At 39.6% G+C, this 14,575-nt stretch overlaps 1 protein-coding gene across 2 annotated transcripts in view; it reads right to left on the minus strand.

The window, feature by feature from the left end:
- The window catches only part of LOC145340858 (histone deacetylase complex subunit SAP130-like), a 42,523-nt gene that overhangs the window by 15,118 nt on the left and 12,830 nt on the right, over positions 1–14,575 (minus strand). For both annotated transcript variants that reach the window (XM_080185324.1, XM_080185323.1), the window contains exons 7-13: positions 13,388–13,512; positions 11,932–12,079; positions 10,772–10,862; positions 7,711–7,815; positions 6,522–6,663; positions 5,635–5,765; positions 1,938–2,246 (exon numbers count right to left, since the gene is read on the minus strand). In XM_080185324.1, the coding sequence (XP_080041450.1) occupies positions 1,938–2,246; positions 5,635–5,765; positions 6,522–6,663; positions 7,711–7,815; positions 10,772–10,862; positions 11,932–12,079; positions 13,388–13,512 (1,051 nt within the window). The remainder of the gene's footprint in view (positions 1–1,937; positions 2,247–5,634; positions 5,766–6,521; positions 6,664–7,710; positions 7,816–10,771; positions 10,863–11,931; positions 12,080–13,387; positions 13,513–14,575) is intronic.

Raw genomic sequence — 14,575 nt, forward strand, 5'->3', positions numbered from 1 at the left:
AGTGGTGGTGGTGAGGTGTCGGGGGGGAATCTTGATAATACCCAGCTTTAATTCATCACCATCGTTCAAATGCTCCAGTGCCTGTGTCAAACTACTTGGAAACTTCCTTTAGTTAAAACAAAAAGATCAAGGCCCCATCATCTTCTGATTATTCCACAAATACTTTTTCCTCTCCAATGATTCCATCCACTCCCTATCCAATATCTCAGGCCAAACCACACAGTTCTAAACCTCAGTGTCCTGAGCCCAAACTGAGCTTCCAACTCCATACTCCCCCATCAGCAAGGCAACTTAAGTCCACCTCCATAATATTATTCACCTCCCTCCCCACTACCTGAGCTCATCTGCTTATATTTCCCACGTGTTTTTTTGTTACCTTAACTATTTTAAATGCTGTCCTGGCTGACCTCCCATATCAACACCTCTAAATTTGTGCTCACCAAAACTCTGCTGCCCATATTGTAACTTGCATCAAGCTCCATTAATCCAGCATCTCCTGTGCTTCCTGGCCCACCGATGCCTCAATTTCAAAATTTATATCATTTTCAAATCCCTCCATTGTGTCACACCTTCCCATTTAACTAACCTCCTCCCAGACCCACAAATTTCCTCCAATTCTGGCTGCTTGAACATCATGATTCTCTTCACATCACCATTAGCTGTCTAGGCCTTAAAAGCTACAATTTTCTCCCTTAATCCTTCTACCTCTTTCCCTCTCAAAGCCCCTTTTAAATATACCTCTTTGCCCAACCAATTAGTTACCCGTCCAATATAAAGCTCCGTCTGATATATTGCCTGTAAAATATGTGACATTCTATTATAAAGCTACCATACATTAGCAAGATTTTCCTGTAGATTATTAGTCCAGTAACATAACCATGTTGAAAATGGCCTGGCAGCAGTCATCAAACCTTCAGTGTAATTATCATATTAGCAACACACAATTGAACCATAATAGGCATCCAAGCTACTAGGAGCTAAGCCCAAATACCCATACTGAATAAATTAGACAAATCAATAGATAGATTTCAAGAATCAGAATTGGATAGCACACAAGACAGCTGTTCAACACATGACTACGCTTTGAAAGGGCTAACAACAGCTGGTATTTATAAGGCATCTTTAAATGTTACAACTCACTTCATAGGACCATTATCAAACAAATTTTGACAAATGTGCATACAAGGAAGGTTTTCAGGAACAACTATTCCAATTAGTTTCACTTCACTTCTTTCCCCATAACCTTGCAAAATTTGCTTCAAGTAGATGCCTACTTTCCTTTTGGAAGTAACTTCCACTTCAGACAGTCTATTCTGAAATCATAACTCACTGCATAAACAAATTCTAATCTCCAACAGTTGTTTTAATCTTAAATCTGTCCACACTGTTTATTGACTCTCCTGTCAGTAGAAACAATTCTGTGCTAACTTTGTCAAAACTCTTCATAAATTTTGAACACCTAGTAAATCTCCCCCCAACCTGCTCTGCTCCAAGGACAACCATCCTAGCTGCACCAGTTTCTCCAGATAACTGAAATATTTCATCACTGGTACTATTCTGGTGAATCTTCTGCACCGTGTTTAAGGCATGTTTCTTAAAGTGTGGTGCCCAAAACTGAACAGTACTCCAGCTGAGGTCTATCCAGAGATCATAAACGATCACCACAGCTTCCTTACTTTTATACTCCATGCCTATTTAAAAATAGTACACTGGGTGCATTTTTAAATAACCTTTTCAACTTGTTCAATTTGTGTACACAAGTTTGCAAGTCTCTTGTTCCTACACCTCAAAATTAACAGAGCAAAATATAGTGGAATTAAAATGTCAAAAATTCAATCATAATTGTTCACCGTTACATGTCTGCTTGCTGGTAATTATTTCCTTTCGTACAGTAATGTAGCCGAGCCCATTAACTACTCAAAATACCACTTATTTACCTGGTGGTTTGTTCTCTGCATTCTGTTGTGGGCCAAGCGCTGCAGGTTGCATAGCCTGGGTGCCAATGGATGTTGACTGAATTCCTTGTGCCCCAAGTGGAGCTGGCTGAATCCCCTGGGGGCCAATTGAAGTAGGCTGTAGCCCTTGGGCACTGATCGATGCAGGCTGGAGCCCCTGAATATGGCGTGCATGTGTGGTGTCCACAGTCATTAACTGCATGGGATTCAGATGGACAGTGGAGGCCACACCAACACCTGCCTGAGCTGCGATTGCTGCTGCAGACACAGAGCTTGGTGCTTGCGCTGAAACTGAGATGGGGATTGGACATTAGTTTTAAAAAGAAACAAATTTATTCATTGAGGTTCACATTTATATAAAGAACAGTTATAGAATCATTGAACGTTACAACATCAATGGAGGTTCTTCGGAAAAACTCAATGATTCAATCGTGCACCCAAGTTTTTTTTTATAACTCTGCAAATCAGTCCTTCACAAGTATATATTAGTTACGTAAAAATGATAAAAGTAGCCCAGTCCTTGTTCTTAGTTGCTAACATGGACACAGTGTTCTCCTGTACACAAAAGCAGCAACAATCATAAGACACTTACCAGTTATTGTATTACCCAACATGCAAATACCAATTCCCCCATCGTGTCAACTGTAGACAACTGAAGACTCGACATCGGATTCTATAAACACGTAACACAATGGACCGACCTTTTATTTCCACATCACTTACCAAAGAGATGAGGATTCGTGAATCCGAATGAAAGGAAAAAACACCAGTAAACAAATTCAGATAGAGTGCATTAAACTCACTAAAGTGTGAAAGGAAATGGCAACTTGAGAGATTGCAAAAAGGAGTCATTTTAAAATTAACACATCTGGCATGTTGTCCACTCCTTTACTACATTTACTTTTAGGAGTGTTTAGTCATGCTCTCTGGTGCCAGTAACTAATCAGCAAATGATGCCATGGTTCCAGTCAAGTACACAAGATGAGCAATGGTTGACAAAAAAGGTGGCTTTTTGTGTGCCCAAGACATAGAATGATGGTTGAATTGCAATTGAAAATGAATTCTGGGGTACCAGAGTTTCAGCTCAAAAGCTACGATTATTCTGATCACCTATCACTAAGTTTAGTAGGAAGAAATTCCACCTTACATCCTGTAAGCAATCCATCTCAATCTTAACATTTTGGTGTTTAAGAACTGATGGTTTGGTTAAAAGGGATTTTCACTGTATTAATTCTGGTTCAAGTTCACATTTACAGAAAGGGAAAACAAAAGTAGAATTGCCAATTCCCAGTCCTTAAATATGTTTGGCCTGTTTTCAAAACTTAAGATTTGCAAGGAATAACATCTGCCCAGCTAAAACTGCTGCATAATGCCTAGGTTTTCTTCAACAGCTGTGTGTAAATGGACTCCAAACGGTAATTTAAATAATGTATTCATTTATTTACAAGATCTTCAGGTAACATTTAGCAAATGCCAAACTTAGTTCACACCCAAAACTTTCAGGCTGACAATATAATTCAGATATTAAACAAATGCAAGATGCACATTAAGTTGTCTTAATCTAAAGCATTCAAATGTATTTGAATAACAGCACAGCCTGGTGTAGCACAAGTCAAAAATAACAGTCTCAAGTTTTAATGAAAGCAAAATAATGAGCATGATGGAATCTGAAGCAAAAACAATGCTGCAAAAACTCAACAGGTCTGGCAGCATTCATAGGGAGTTAAAATAGTTAATTTTTTAAATCTGTGTGATCCTTCTTCAGAATTAGAGGGAAAACGTGTTGGATTATATACTGCAAAACAGGGGATAGAACATCTGAAACTGAAGAGAGAGCTGGGAGAGATTGCAACAAAGATGTAGCAGGATTACATTGAGTTGAGTCCTGGAGATGCATCGAGCAATGTCATTGGATTTTCTTCTCACTTGAAAGGTACATTTGCCCGTGATCCAGCTGGAGTGACCGGAGATGATTAGGACTGTGGTCTTTCTCCTCTATCTTAACATTTTTATTGTCCCAAATATAAAAAATCCCTCCCTCCCATCTTACATTTTGTTGCATCTTTATTGCAATCTCTTCAGCTTCCACTAATCACTGTTCCACCCCCTCATACAGTATATAAATCCCAAAACATTTTCTCTTCTCTTTAGTTCTGAGCAACAGTTTTCTCTTCCTATGAATGTTACCAGAACTGCTAAGTTTTTCCAGCTTTCTCTATTTTAGTTTTAATATCACTTCATCTGGTAGGGAATTATTCAGAAGAACTGCAAGTGCCCTTCAGGGACCTGTGCTCTGGGTTGGGAGGGAATTGCAAAGTAGGCAAAAGGAATGGGAATATATCAAACAGCCCAAGTACCCTCTCCTGATCACTGCCCAGTCACCCCAGCTGGATCGCAGGCAAATTTGGATTTTCTTCTCACTTGACAGACAAAGATGACATGCCTGACAAGATGAACAGCCACTTGCACAAGGTACTGAATAGCTGGCAGCACCCATGGAGCTATCCATCTGGAAAAGCCAACGATTTGGGGATTCAGATTGGTTAACAGCAGCATTTTTATAATTAATTTTACATTTGTCACATAAGAATGTACTTCAATTTGAGGATGGAATGGAAGATTTCAATGAAAAATATTTAAACATGGAGTATTTTTAAAATGTATTGTTTTAAATATACACAATATACTTTTCTCACAGTAGAATTGAAGATACAAGATCAGCATATAGCCTACCCCAGAATGAAAATGTCTTTACAAGAAATGTAGCAAATTTAAAACAACAGGATCTCTATTAACAAGGAAGGTGCATCATCATCCATGAAGGGTGGTATAACTCGTCATTGACTGGAATCTCGAACTTCAAATATAACAAGTCTTATCTAGATTACAACTCTGAATCCATACTGAATCGTTGTTGTACCCTTCTACAAAACCATGAAAATCAAGCAATTTTCCCACATAATTATGAAAACAAAATGACAAGATTGTTTCATTACACTGGAGAATGGGAAGGTTTTATTCCATACATGGGAATAATGCAAGGATCACAGACAACCTTCAAAACAGTTAGTTGTTAGATGTACAAGCTAATTTTTATACAATTAAAATTGCACATGAACACTAACTGTTGTATTATAAAACATCTCTCCACGGTGATATACTACTGCAGGAAACTAGGTCAGGTAACCAGTCATCATGCAGACTTTTAAAAAGAATTTTGCTTCAAATTGAGAGATGTTGTAAAGTTTATAATTTAGTAAAGTGTTGCTGTCTTAAGAAAATTTCTGTCTTTGTGAGTTCAATACAGTACAACTTCAAGCATGCCTATTTACGAGGAGAATTCATGTCACTCCGGAAACTACTGAAAAAAAACAGTTTACCCAGCTATTAAATCGAGCCATTTAACAATAAAATGCAAAAATACTGTAGATGCTGAAAACCTAAAATATAAACAGTAACTCCTGGAAATTCTCAAAAAGTCAGATAGCAACTGTGGAGAAGGAAAGAGTTAACATTTCAAGTAAACAGTTTCTGCATGACTTGTTGAATTTTTCCAGCATTTTGTTTTCATTTAAATTCACAACATTCCCTCTCTCAACTCTCCTTTAGCTCTGTTGTTTGTATTCTTATTTAACCACTGCTGTAAAAATGACAATGAATGAATAGAGCATATCCATACCTGGGTATTGCCGTATAGTGGATACTGTGCTTGTTATTGCAGTAAAGTTGTGCGCCAGTGTTGGGTAACCAGGGATGGCAGCTGATGGTGGGTAAGCTGGCAGATAATACTGGAACTGCACAGGTACTTGCCTGGATGCAGGGGAGAAGGAATGAGAACAGTGAACTAACTTTAATTAGTAGCATCTCCAATTCAAACTGGGCCTAGACTGTTGAACTTTTGAATGAATTTCTATTTAGGTTTCAATACCTCCATCTGCTACAGGGGAGACGATGGCCTAGTGATATTAATCCAGAAACTCAGCTAATGTTCTGAGGACCCGAGTTCAAATCCAGCCACGGCAGATGGTGGAATTTGAATCAATCTGGAATTAAGAACCTACTGATGACGACAAAACCATTGTTGATTATCAGAAAAATCCATCTAGATCGCCAATGTCCTTTAGGAAGGAAATCTGCCATGCTTACCTGGCCTTCATGTCACTCCAAAGCCACAGCAGTGTGGTTGACTCTCAACTGCCCTCTGAAATGGCCTAACAAGACACTCAGTTCAAGGGCAACTAGGGATGGGCATTAAATGCTGGTCAGCCAGTGTCACCCATGTCCCACAAGTGAATAAAAAAACATAGGTAGATAAGATTGTTAGGCAAGGGAATCAGAGGTAGATGTGAATGATGAATCAACCAGCAAAAGATCAATGATCTCACCAAATGGGAGAGTAGGCTTGAGGGGACAAATAACCTGTTCCGCTATTTCACAGGAAAAGGAAAAACTAAAGGAAAATCTAGACAATGGAATGAATGCATCGAGAATGCTGGATATTCAGACAAAATATCTGCTTGTGCTTCTAACCTATCCACTCAAACACTTAAGTGTCTGGCAGCTTACCTGTTCTCAGTTCGTGTTTCCATAGTAACAGGGTTAGGTGAGGCCCTATGACCAGGTATGGAGATCAGGTTCCCCCTTTCTGTTGTATAGTCAGGTTGGATCCTTGGGGAAGTGTGGGTTATTGGTTGAGGAACAACTTTTGCTGCAACACAAGATATGTACATTAATGGTAGAGATTGCATTCCCTTCTGCTTAGGCCAATTTTCCAACACTTTTCTATGTTTCCAAAATTACAGATGAGCAAGCAAACTTCCACATGCTGCCCATTAAACTGATCCTCAATTCAGACTAAGAGATGGCAATGAATTCCTGCTCAACACATCTCAAAAGGAATTCTTAGTACAACATACTGCATACAGTTCAGGTCAGCATATTACAGGAAGCATGTAATAGCACTGGAGTAGTATGGAGATTAGGATATTGTAGGAATAGAAAATTTTAGTCAAGGAAAGTTTAGCTAGGCTGGGCTTTTCTTTGGAACACGGTGGTTGGGAAGCATTGAAGTGTATAAAATCATACAGGGCCTAGAGTGCATAGGGAGGACGACTGCAGAGGGGTTAAATATTAGGAGGCACAGACTTAAAGTAAATCACGATTAGAGGGGAGCTAAGAAATTGTTTCACTGAGGGGGTGCAAGAAATCCAGAAATCACTTAAAGGGCGATAGAAACGTAAACCTTCATCGTATTTAAAAGTACCTGGATATGTACTCGATGTGCTGTAACCTACGTGGCTATGGACCAAGAAAGAAAGATTGGGATAGACTTAATGATTCTTTTTCAGTCAAAGACATGATGGCATCTTTCTGTGCCATAAATTTTCTAAGCTTACGAATCTTCTCACCGGTATTTGAAGTAGCCAATTTTTCCCCACAATTGTATTTTGTCCTGAAATAGGATCACAGACCCATCGATATAATAAGATTATTCTAAGGAATTCATTACTACAATTTCCATTGAATGGGTAAGAGGGGATGAGACTCCCATTCACAACATTACTCCTCAGAGCTTTGTCAATACAAAGCACCAGCATCCTGAACGGGCACCTCAAGTTTGCATGTGAAAGGCTGCAATGGCTTGATGCAAACCCAGGCTGGAGTTGAACCCAATTCCTTGCAATTGGAGGTCAGGGTTTGCTTCAGTGTTACGCTTTGTTTCAGTCTGGCAGTTGTACTGCTTGCTGTTACTCACCAACAGGAATAGTTGAAGTGGTGACCACAGGAGCGTGTGGTGTGTGAGAGGCCATTGTCATGTTAACAATTGTACTGCTTGTCACTTGAGCATGGGAAACACCACCTGGGAAGAAAGAGGGATTGTGAATCAAGAAAATAGAGTGTCAGCAAACAGCAAAGACATCGTTTCAAATTTGACAAACTCTGAGCAATGGAAACTAAATCCAGTTTGAGACAGAAACATGATGAAATACTGAGCATTTTCCCCAACTTACTAGTTTTACTGTCTAACAGGAAAATATCTATTACAAGAAATCCAGAAATCACTTAAAGAGCAATAGAAACATAAACCTTCATCGTATTTAAAAGTACCTGGATACATACTCGATGTGCTGTAACCTACATGGCTATGTAGCAAGAATGAAAGATTGGGATAGACTTAAATGATTCTTTTTCAATCAAAGACATGATGGCATCTTTCTGTGCCATAAATTTTCTAAGCTTCCGAATCTTCTCACCGATATTTGAAGTAGCCAATTTTTGCCCACAATTGTATTTTGTCCCGAATTTTTGTAAAATAATGAGTTAGGTTTTTATTTTCTTGCAGTTTCCTTATAATATTTCATGGCCTTTGCTGTTTATTGCAAACTCAAACATACCACGCTTTCCAAAGATAACAAAGTAAAAGACATTGCAAAAAAAATCAGGAACATTAATCTAGCCATTTAGCTGTTTCTCAGACTTTAAGATCAGAAGGATTTCACAGCTATATCCAACTACTTTTAATGATAGTTATTAAGCATTGGTATGCAGGATAAATATGGAATGCAAATGCTAAAAATCAAAAAGATTTGATTAAGTCAACCATCATGTCGAATTAATCCCTTCTCTGGGAATATCATCTTTCCTATCTAGTGTCTTACTTCAGGTTTGCTGGTGTTCCATTCACACTTTATGGCTCACGTCACAATAGCAGGAACAGCATCAAGCTCTGACCCACAAATTAAAACAGTAGCTTCATGAAGTACCAAGTCATTTGTTATACACAAGGAAAGGATCGCAACTGTAGAACAGTTTAATATTCAGCTTCAAGATCAAGGTTTCAAACTTTGCATGGTTGCACCTGGATTTTATCATTGGCAATTGGCCACGCTCATCTCCATTTGTTCCTTTACCCAAAATGAACTCACTGAAATCAGAAACTGTCCAAATGGTGTAACACTCATCACATTGTAAGTTATCTGTAAAGCCTTGAAGCAGACCATTATGCTGGAACTAGACATATGTTTTTAAATTCCAGTAACCTACGTCCTCACTAGCCAGGCTGTAATTATTCCCAGTCACATTCCAGAGGCCAGTCAATTTATCCAGTGATAAGAAGTGACGCATCTACTTTTCCAAAATAACATTTTAATCAGTGTTGTTTGCCACTTCATGAATTAAGTGGTACTGTTAACTGACACTTGGCATTCTTTCCTGTGGGTCACAAGTTACCTTTGTTATTGTGAAGCAGTGTCAGGAATTGCCCACCATCATAATAACAACTTGCATTGACAGAGCAAGGGGCTCTACAGGAGTGTTATAAAGCAAATTTGACACCGTCAGATAAACAGATATCAGAGCAGATTACCAAAAACTTGGTTAAAGAAGTTTTTAAGGAGCGTCTGAGAGGCAAGAGATGTGTTGGTAGAGAATTTCAGAGTTCAAGACCCAGGCAGTTCAAAAGACACAGAATTAGATGAGTGCAGATATCTTTAGATTTGTGGGTTAGAGGAGTGAGAGATAGGGAAGGGTATGCTATAGAGTGATTTGAAAACAAGGATCGGAATTTTAAAATCAAGATCCTGCTTAAGTGGGAGCCAGTGTAGGTCAGCAAGCACAGCGTTGCAAGACACGGGTAATAGTTTTGTCTAACCTTAATTTACAAAGTAGAACGTACAGACTAGCCAAGTGCACTTTGGTATAGTCAAATTTAGAAATTATGAAAAAGATATGGAAGAGGGTTTCACCAAATTAGTTGAGGCAGTCAGGTAAGCTTATCAAAGTTGGAATAGGACATTTTAGGTGATGGCGCAGAGATAGGGTAGCTCATCTCAGCATAAAATATAATGAGAAAGGTGTGAAAATAGTCACCAAGTAGAAGGACTGAGTCAGTAGTAAGGGAATGGAATTTGGAGTGACACCAAAAGCAAAAGCTTTGGTCTTTCCAATATTGCATTAGAATATACTTCTATTAATCTATTGCTGAATGCAGGATGAGCAGTCTGATAACTTTGAAATAGTGGGGGAAATCAAGTGCAGTAGTGGCAAGATAGAACTGATTGCCATTATAACTGGAAAGTGATCCTTACTTTTCAGATATCATGAAGAGGAATGTAGATGAGAAGTAGGAGAGGAGCCAAGGATAGATGCATGGGGATACCAGAGGTAATGGTTTAAGAGTGGGAAGAGAAACTATTGTGGATGATTCTCTGGCTACAGTTAGATTAAAAAAGAGCCAGGAGAGTGCAGTTCCACCCAGGTGGACAACAGTGGAAAGACATTGGAGAAGGATGCTATAGTCAAATGTGTCAAAGGCTGACAGGTCAAGAAGGATGAGGAGGAACAATTTACCTTTGTCATAATCACACAGGATATTATTTGCAGTTTTGATAAGAGCTGTTTCAGTACTGCAAACAGAGCACAAACCTGGTTGAGGACTTCAGTAGAATTGAGGCTGATGAAACTCTATCCCAAATAAATTCTACATAGAAGGTATGATGGAAGGTAGCTATACTTCTATTGTTTACTCTCTTACACTTTTTAAAGTGTGCCTAGAAATGCTTTGCTCTAGGCCTGTGAAAATTAGAATGTTTGAATCTGGAATTTGATCTGAAAGGCAGAAACTCTCATTTGTCTCAGCACATGAACATATGAGATGACACAATGATGATCATTGATGTCAAGCATGTTCCACTGTCCCTCATATCTTATCTTGGAGACTTTATTTTAAAGAGCAATTTAGTGCTAATGGTCAGTCTAAAAAGAAATCTCTAGAACACAGACATACAATGAGCATTTTTCAGCAACCAGATACTCACCCTGACCTGTGGTAGAGGGGATTGAATTTGTGGAGAGTATGGGTGCCACAGTAGCAGCAGCAACTGGTGTCCCGGTACTGAACATGGTTTTCTGTTGAAAGAGAGTTGCCTTGTTGGTATTGAAGGCTGGCAACATTACAAGCTCCAGTTTCAATTTGCTATATTTCCACTGGCTAACTACAGGAAGGGATCTTGAGGTGGACACTAAATATCACAAGCCACATCGAAAATTCAAAGCCAGCTCAACCAGATCTTTAATTTGCAGGGATTCGAATATGTACACACCTCACAGTTGCCAGCTTAGGAACAACTGCAGTGCTGCCAGTGGTGGCATCAAGATAGTGCAGTTTGCTGCTCACTGGCCACAACAGGTGTGGCTGCTCTGAGCAGCAAAATCAATGTTTCTCAGTATTGCTGATCCATAGAAACCTTCCATTTGAAACACAATGATGGCTGAAGAGCCACAAATAAGTTTATGCCCCGGTACAGCAGAAATTGTCTTTCAAATAGCACACGAAACCCCTGAATATGAGAGAGAGGGGGAGGGAGAGAGAGAGAGAGAGAACACAAAAGTCAACATTCATAATTACAGCACAGCAGGGTCCCAGTCGGTGCACTGTGTCTATGCCAATCCTTTGAAAGATCTATCCAATTTGTTCTTTCAGAGTCCCACAAACGTTTCCCATTTTGAAAAGCACGGGAGAATTACTTCAAGTTATCAGTTTATGCACAGTGAACTAGGCATCCACTCAAAATTAAATGCAGAAAGCTCTCAAAAGATTTATTCCTTAAATGCATTAAGTCTTATAATTTTAAAGTATTTATCATTTGAAATATTTAAAATCACCTCACTGGTCAAAAACCAAGAATGGGGTTTAAAAGGTACTTAAAATGATGTAACAAGTCAAGGACAAGGCATTAAAGTCAGCCACCCTTCAGACTTCTAATTAAACTACACATGAATTGACTCTGAAGCAGTAATTGCCTAAGTTACAAAAACATTCCTTTTCAGGAATGATAAAATCAAACTTGGATCAAAGTAAAAGGTCTTCAAGAGGAAAGGGATAAGGGTGAAGGTGTGGGTGAAAGAGATAAGGATTACCCCTGAAACCACCTTGTGCGACATAGCAATATAGAAGGGAGGGAGGTGGAACCCTTACCTGAGTTATGTGGAGCTGTGGTTTCTGGGCAGCCACGGCAGGGTGGGAAGGTAACGTGATTCGAGCTGTTGTATCCCTGGGTTGCTGAGTGCGCTGGATGCTAATTGTAGCAGCAGATGGATGAGGTTGAATGGTCAGTGCTGGTCTACTAAAAAAGGGATGGAGGGATCAAAATGACAAAAAAAAAAATCAGACAAGAAATTTGAGCATTTACTGACAACTATATTTTGGAAAATACGAACAGGACGTCGTCATTCAGCCTCTGGAACTTCTGGCACTATTTATTCCATTGTAGTTGACTTGTATCTGAGCTCCACCTACCCACCTTGGCTCTGCAATCCTTAAGACTATTACCAAATAAAAATCTATCAATCTTAGTTTTGACACTTTCAATTGATAGCATTTGCGAAGAATCCAGATCTCCACTACGCAAAGAAGTGCTCCTCAACTTTGCCCTTGAATGACAACTCTAATTTTAAGGTTATGCTCCTTTATTCCAGGCTGGCCGAGCAGAGGAAATAGTTTTCATTGACCCCAACAAATCAATTGAAACACCTCAGTCAGATCAAGCTTTCATCTTCTACATTCAAGGGAATGCAAGTCTTCATAATCGAACTCTTGGCCTAATACCATTTTGGTTAATCTTTCCTGCAGCCCTCAAGGCCAACATATTCTTCCTGAGAAGCGTCTGCCAGAACTGAATGCAGTACTTCAAGTGGTGTTTAACCAGAGGTTTATATAGCTGTAATTTTGTTCTGCTCAGTAACCAAGTATTGCAGGAAAAGTTACCTGATATATTAAGTACAATGCCTAAAGATAAGTGTCTGTTACTGATGCAACAGTTAAATCTTCAGATCAAGGCAGCAATAAACTATATCTCAACATCTAATCCCTGAAGGCACGAGTGGTTTGTACACTTTTACAACCCTTGAAGGATAGAAGGAACACTTACTTACCAAATCATAAAGAATGTTACAATTTGAGGTTTTATTCTAACAGATTTCTGAGCCAGTGCATTTTTTTGGAACCTCATTACAACAGTCAGCATTATAAATACACAGACCTGGTTCCAGGTCAGTTTCTAAGATCTCCACATTTACACGTTAGAAGTGTAGAACTTTTCATGACAACTTGCTTCAAGTTAAGCAGCCAGAGATGAAGTGAGTACAAGAACTCTATCAATGATCCCAGGCTAATTTCTCTTGTGGAGCTGTCAAAACACTGGACAAGCTCCAGTATCAGTTGCAGTCTTCTGGAAGCAAGACACAGCATTTCAAGGAAGCTGAAATCCAATAATGAATACAAGAACCGTAACATATCAATTATTGCACAGTACTAAAGCAGTTCAAGCACAGATACCCAGAAGATGTAAAGAACACTATAAAAATCCAAGTTCTCTCTTTGCCATACAGAACCATTACATAAATCCTTCCATAGCTCTATTTTCTTAAATTACCTGTGTGCTACATCTGTCCCATGAGCTGATGCTGTTGTAATGACAGGAGACTGTGCTCGTGTTGCAGATACCGTTGCTACCACTGCTGGAGGGATTGCTGTAGAGGTGGTCGAAGGAGGGCGAGACTGCAAAATAAAAAGCAACATTCAAACTTCTCATAAATGCAGAGGAAATGCCATAACATGTCAAACTCAAGTTGGAAGTTAGCCATTCATGGACACATAGCACAAAAGGCTATTCTGCCCATTGTTTGTGATGGCTCTTTGACAGAACTATCCATTTAGCCCTACACCTCTGCTTTCCCCAAAGTCCTGATTTTTTTCCCTTTACAAATATTTATCTAATTCTCTTTTGTAAGTTACCATGGAACTTATCCCCACCACACTTTCAGATTGTGCAGTCTCCCTTCAATTTATGAGGCAACAGCCACTTCGCCTACAAACTCCTTAATAGCTGTTGTCCAATCTACACAATGCAACCAGGCAGCAGGTGTGTTCATCACTCCCCCTGCTGTTAATTACATCCCAAAGGGTTCCAGCAAACCAGGGCGAAGCGTCATCTCAGGATAGTTGGTAAACTGTTCGAAAATTGAAATTCACAGATGGAAAAGGAGTGAAGAGATAAGGTGGAGCAAGATTTGAACACAGGGAGAGTGGATTTAAAAAAGAAAAAAAAAATCAAGATTTTTCCAACTCAAAATCAACCAGGCCACAGGACACCAGGAAGGCTTAGGCCGTAAGGCATAGAAGTGAGGGGTAGCGTGCTGGCAGTGATTAGCACTGCTGCCTCGATGCCAGGGACCTGGGTTCAATTCCCAGCTTGGGTCACTGTGTGGAGTTTGCACATTCTCCCATGTGTGCGTGGGTTTCCTCCAGGTGCTCTGGTTTCTCCCACAGTTCAAAAATGTGCAGGTTAGGTGGATTGGCCCCTTAGTGTCAGGTGGACTAGCTAGGGTAAATGCATGGGGTTATGGAGATAAGGCCTGGGTGGTGGGTTGTGGTTGATGCAGACTCAATGAGCTGAATGGCCTCCTTCTGCACTACAGGATTCTAGCCTATTCGGCCCATCAGGTTTGCTCCACCATTCTAAGATCATAGCAAATCTGATATGTTAATCCTCAGCTCCACTTTATCCCCATAACCCTTGATTCCCTTACTGTATAAAAATCTGTCTCAGCCTTGAACGTAC

This window comes from Carcharhinus amblyrhynchos, chromosome 3 (genome assembly GCF_965287045.1).
Source record: "Carcharhinus amblyrhynchos chromosome 3, sCarAmb.v2.hapA, whole genome shotgun sequence".
Lineage (NCBI taxonomy): Eukaryota > Metazoa > Chordata > Chondrichthyes > Carcharhiniformes > Carcharhinidae > Carcharhinus > Carcharhinus amblyrhynchos.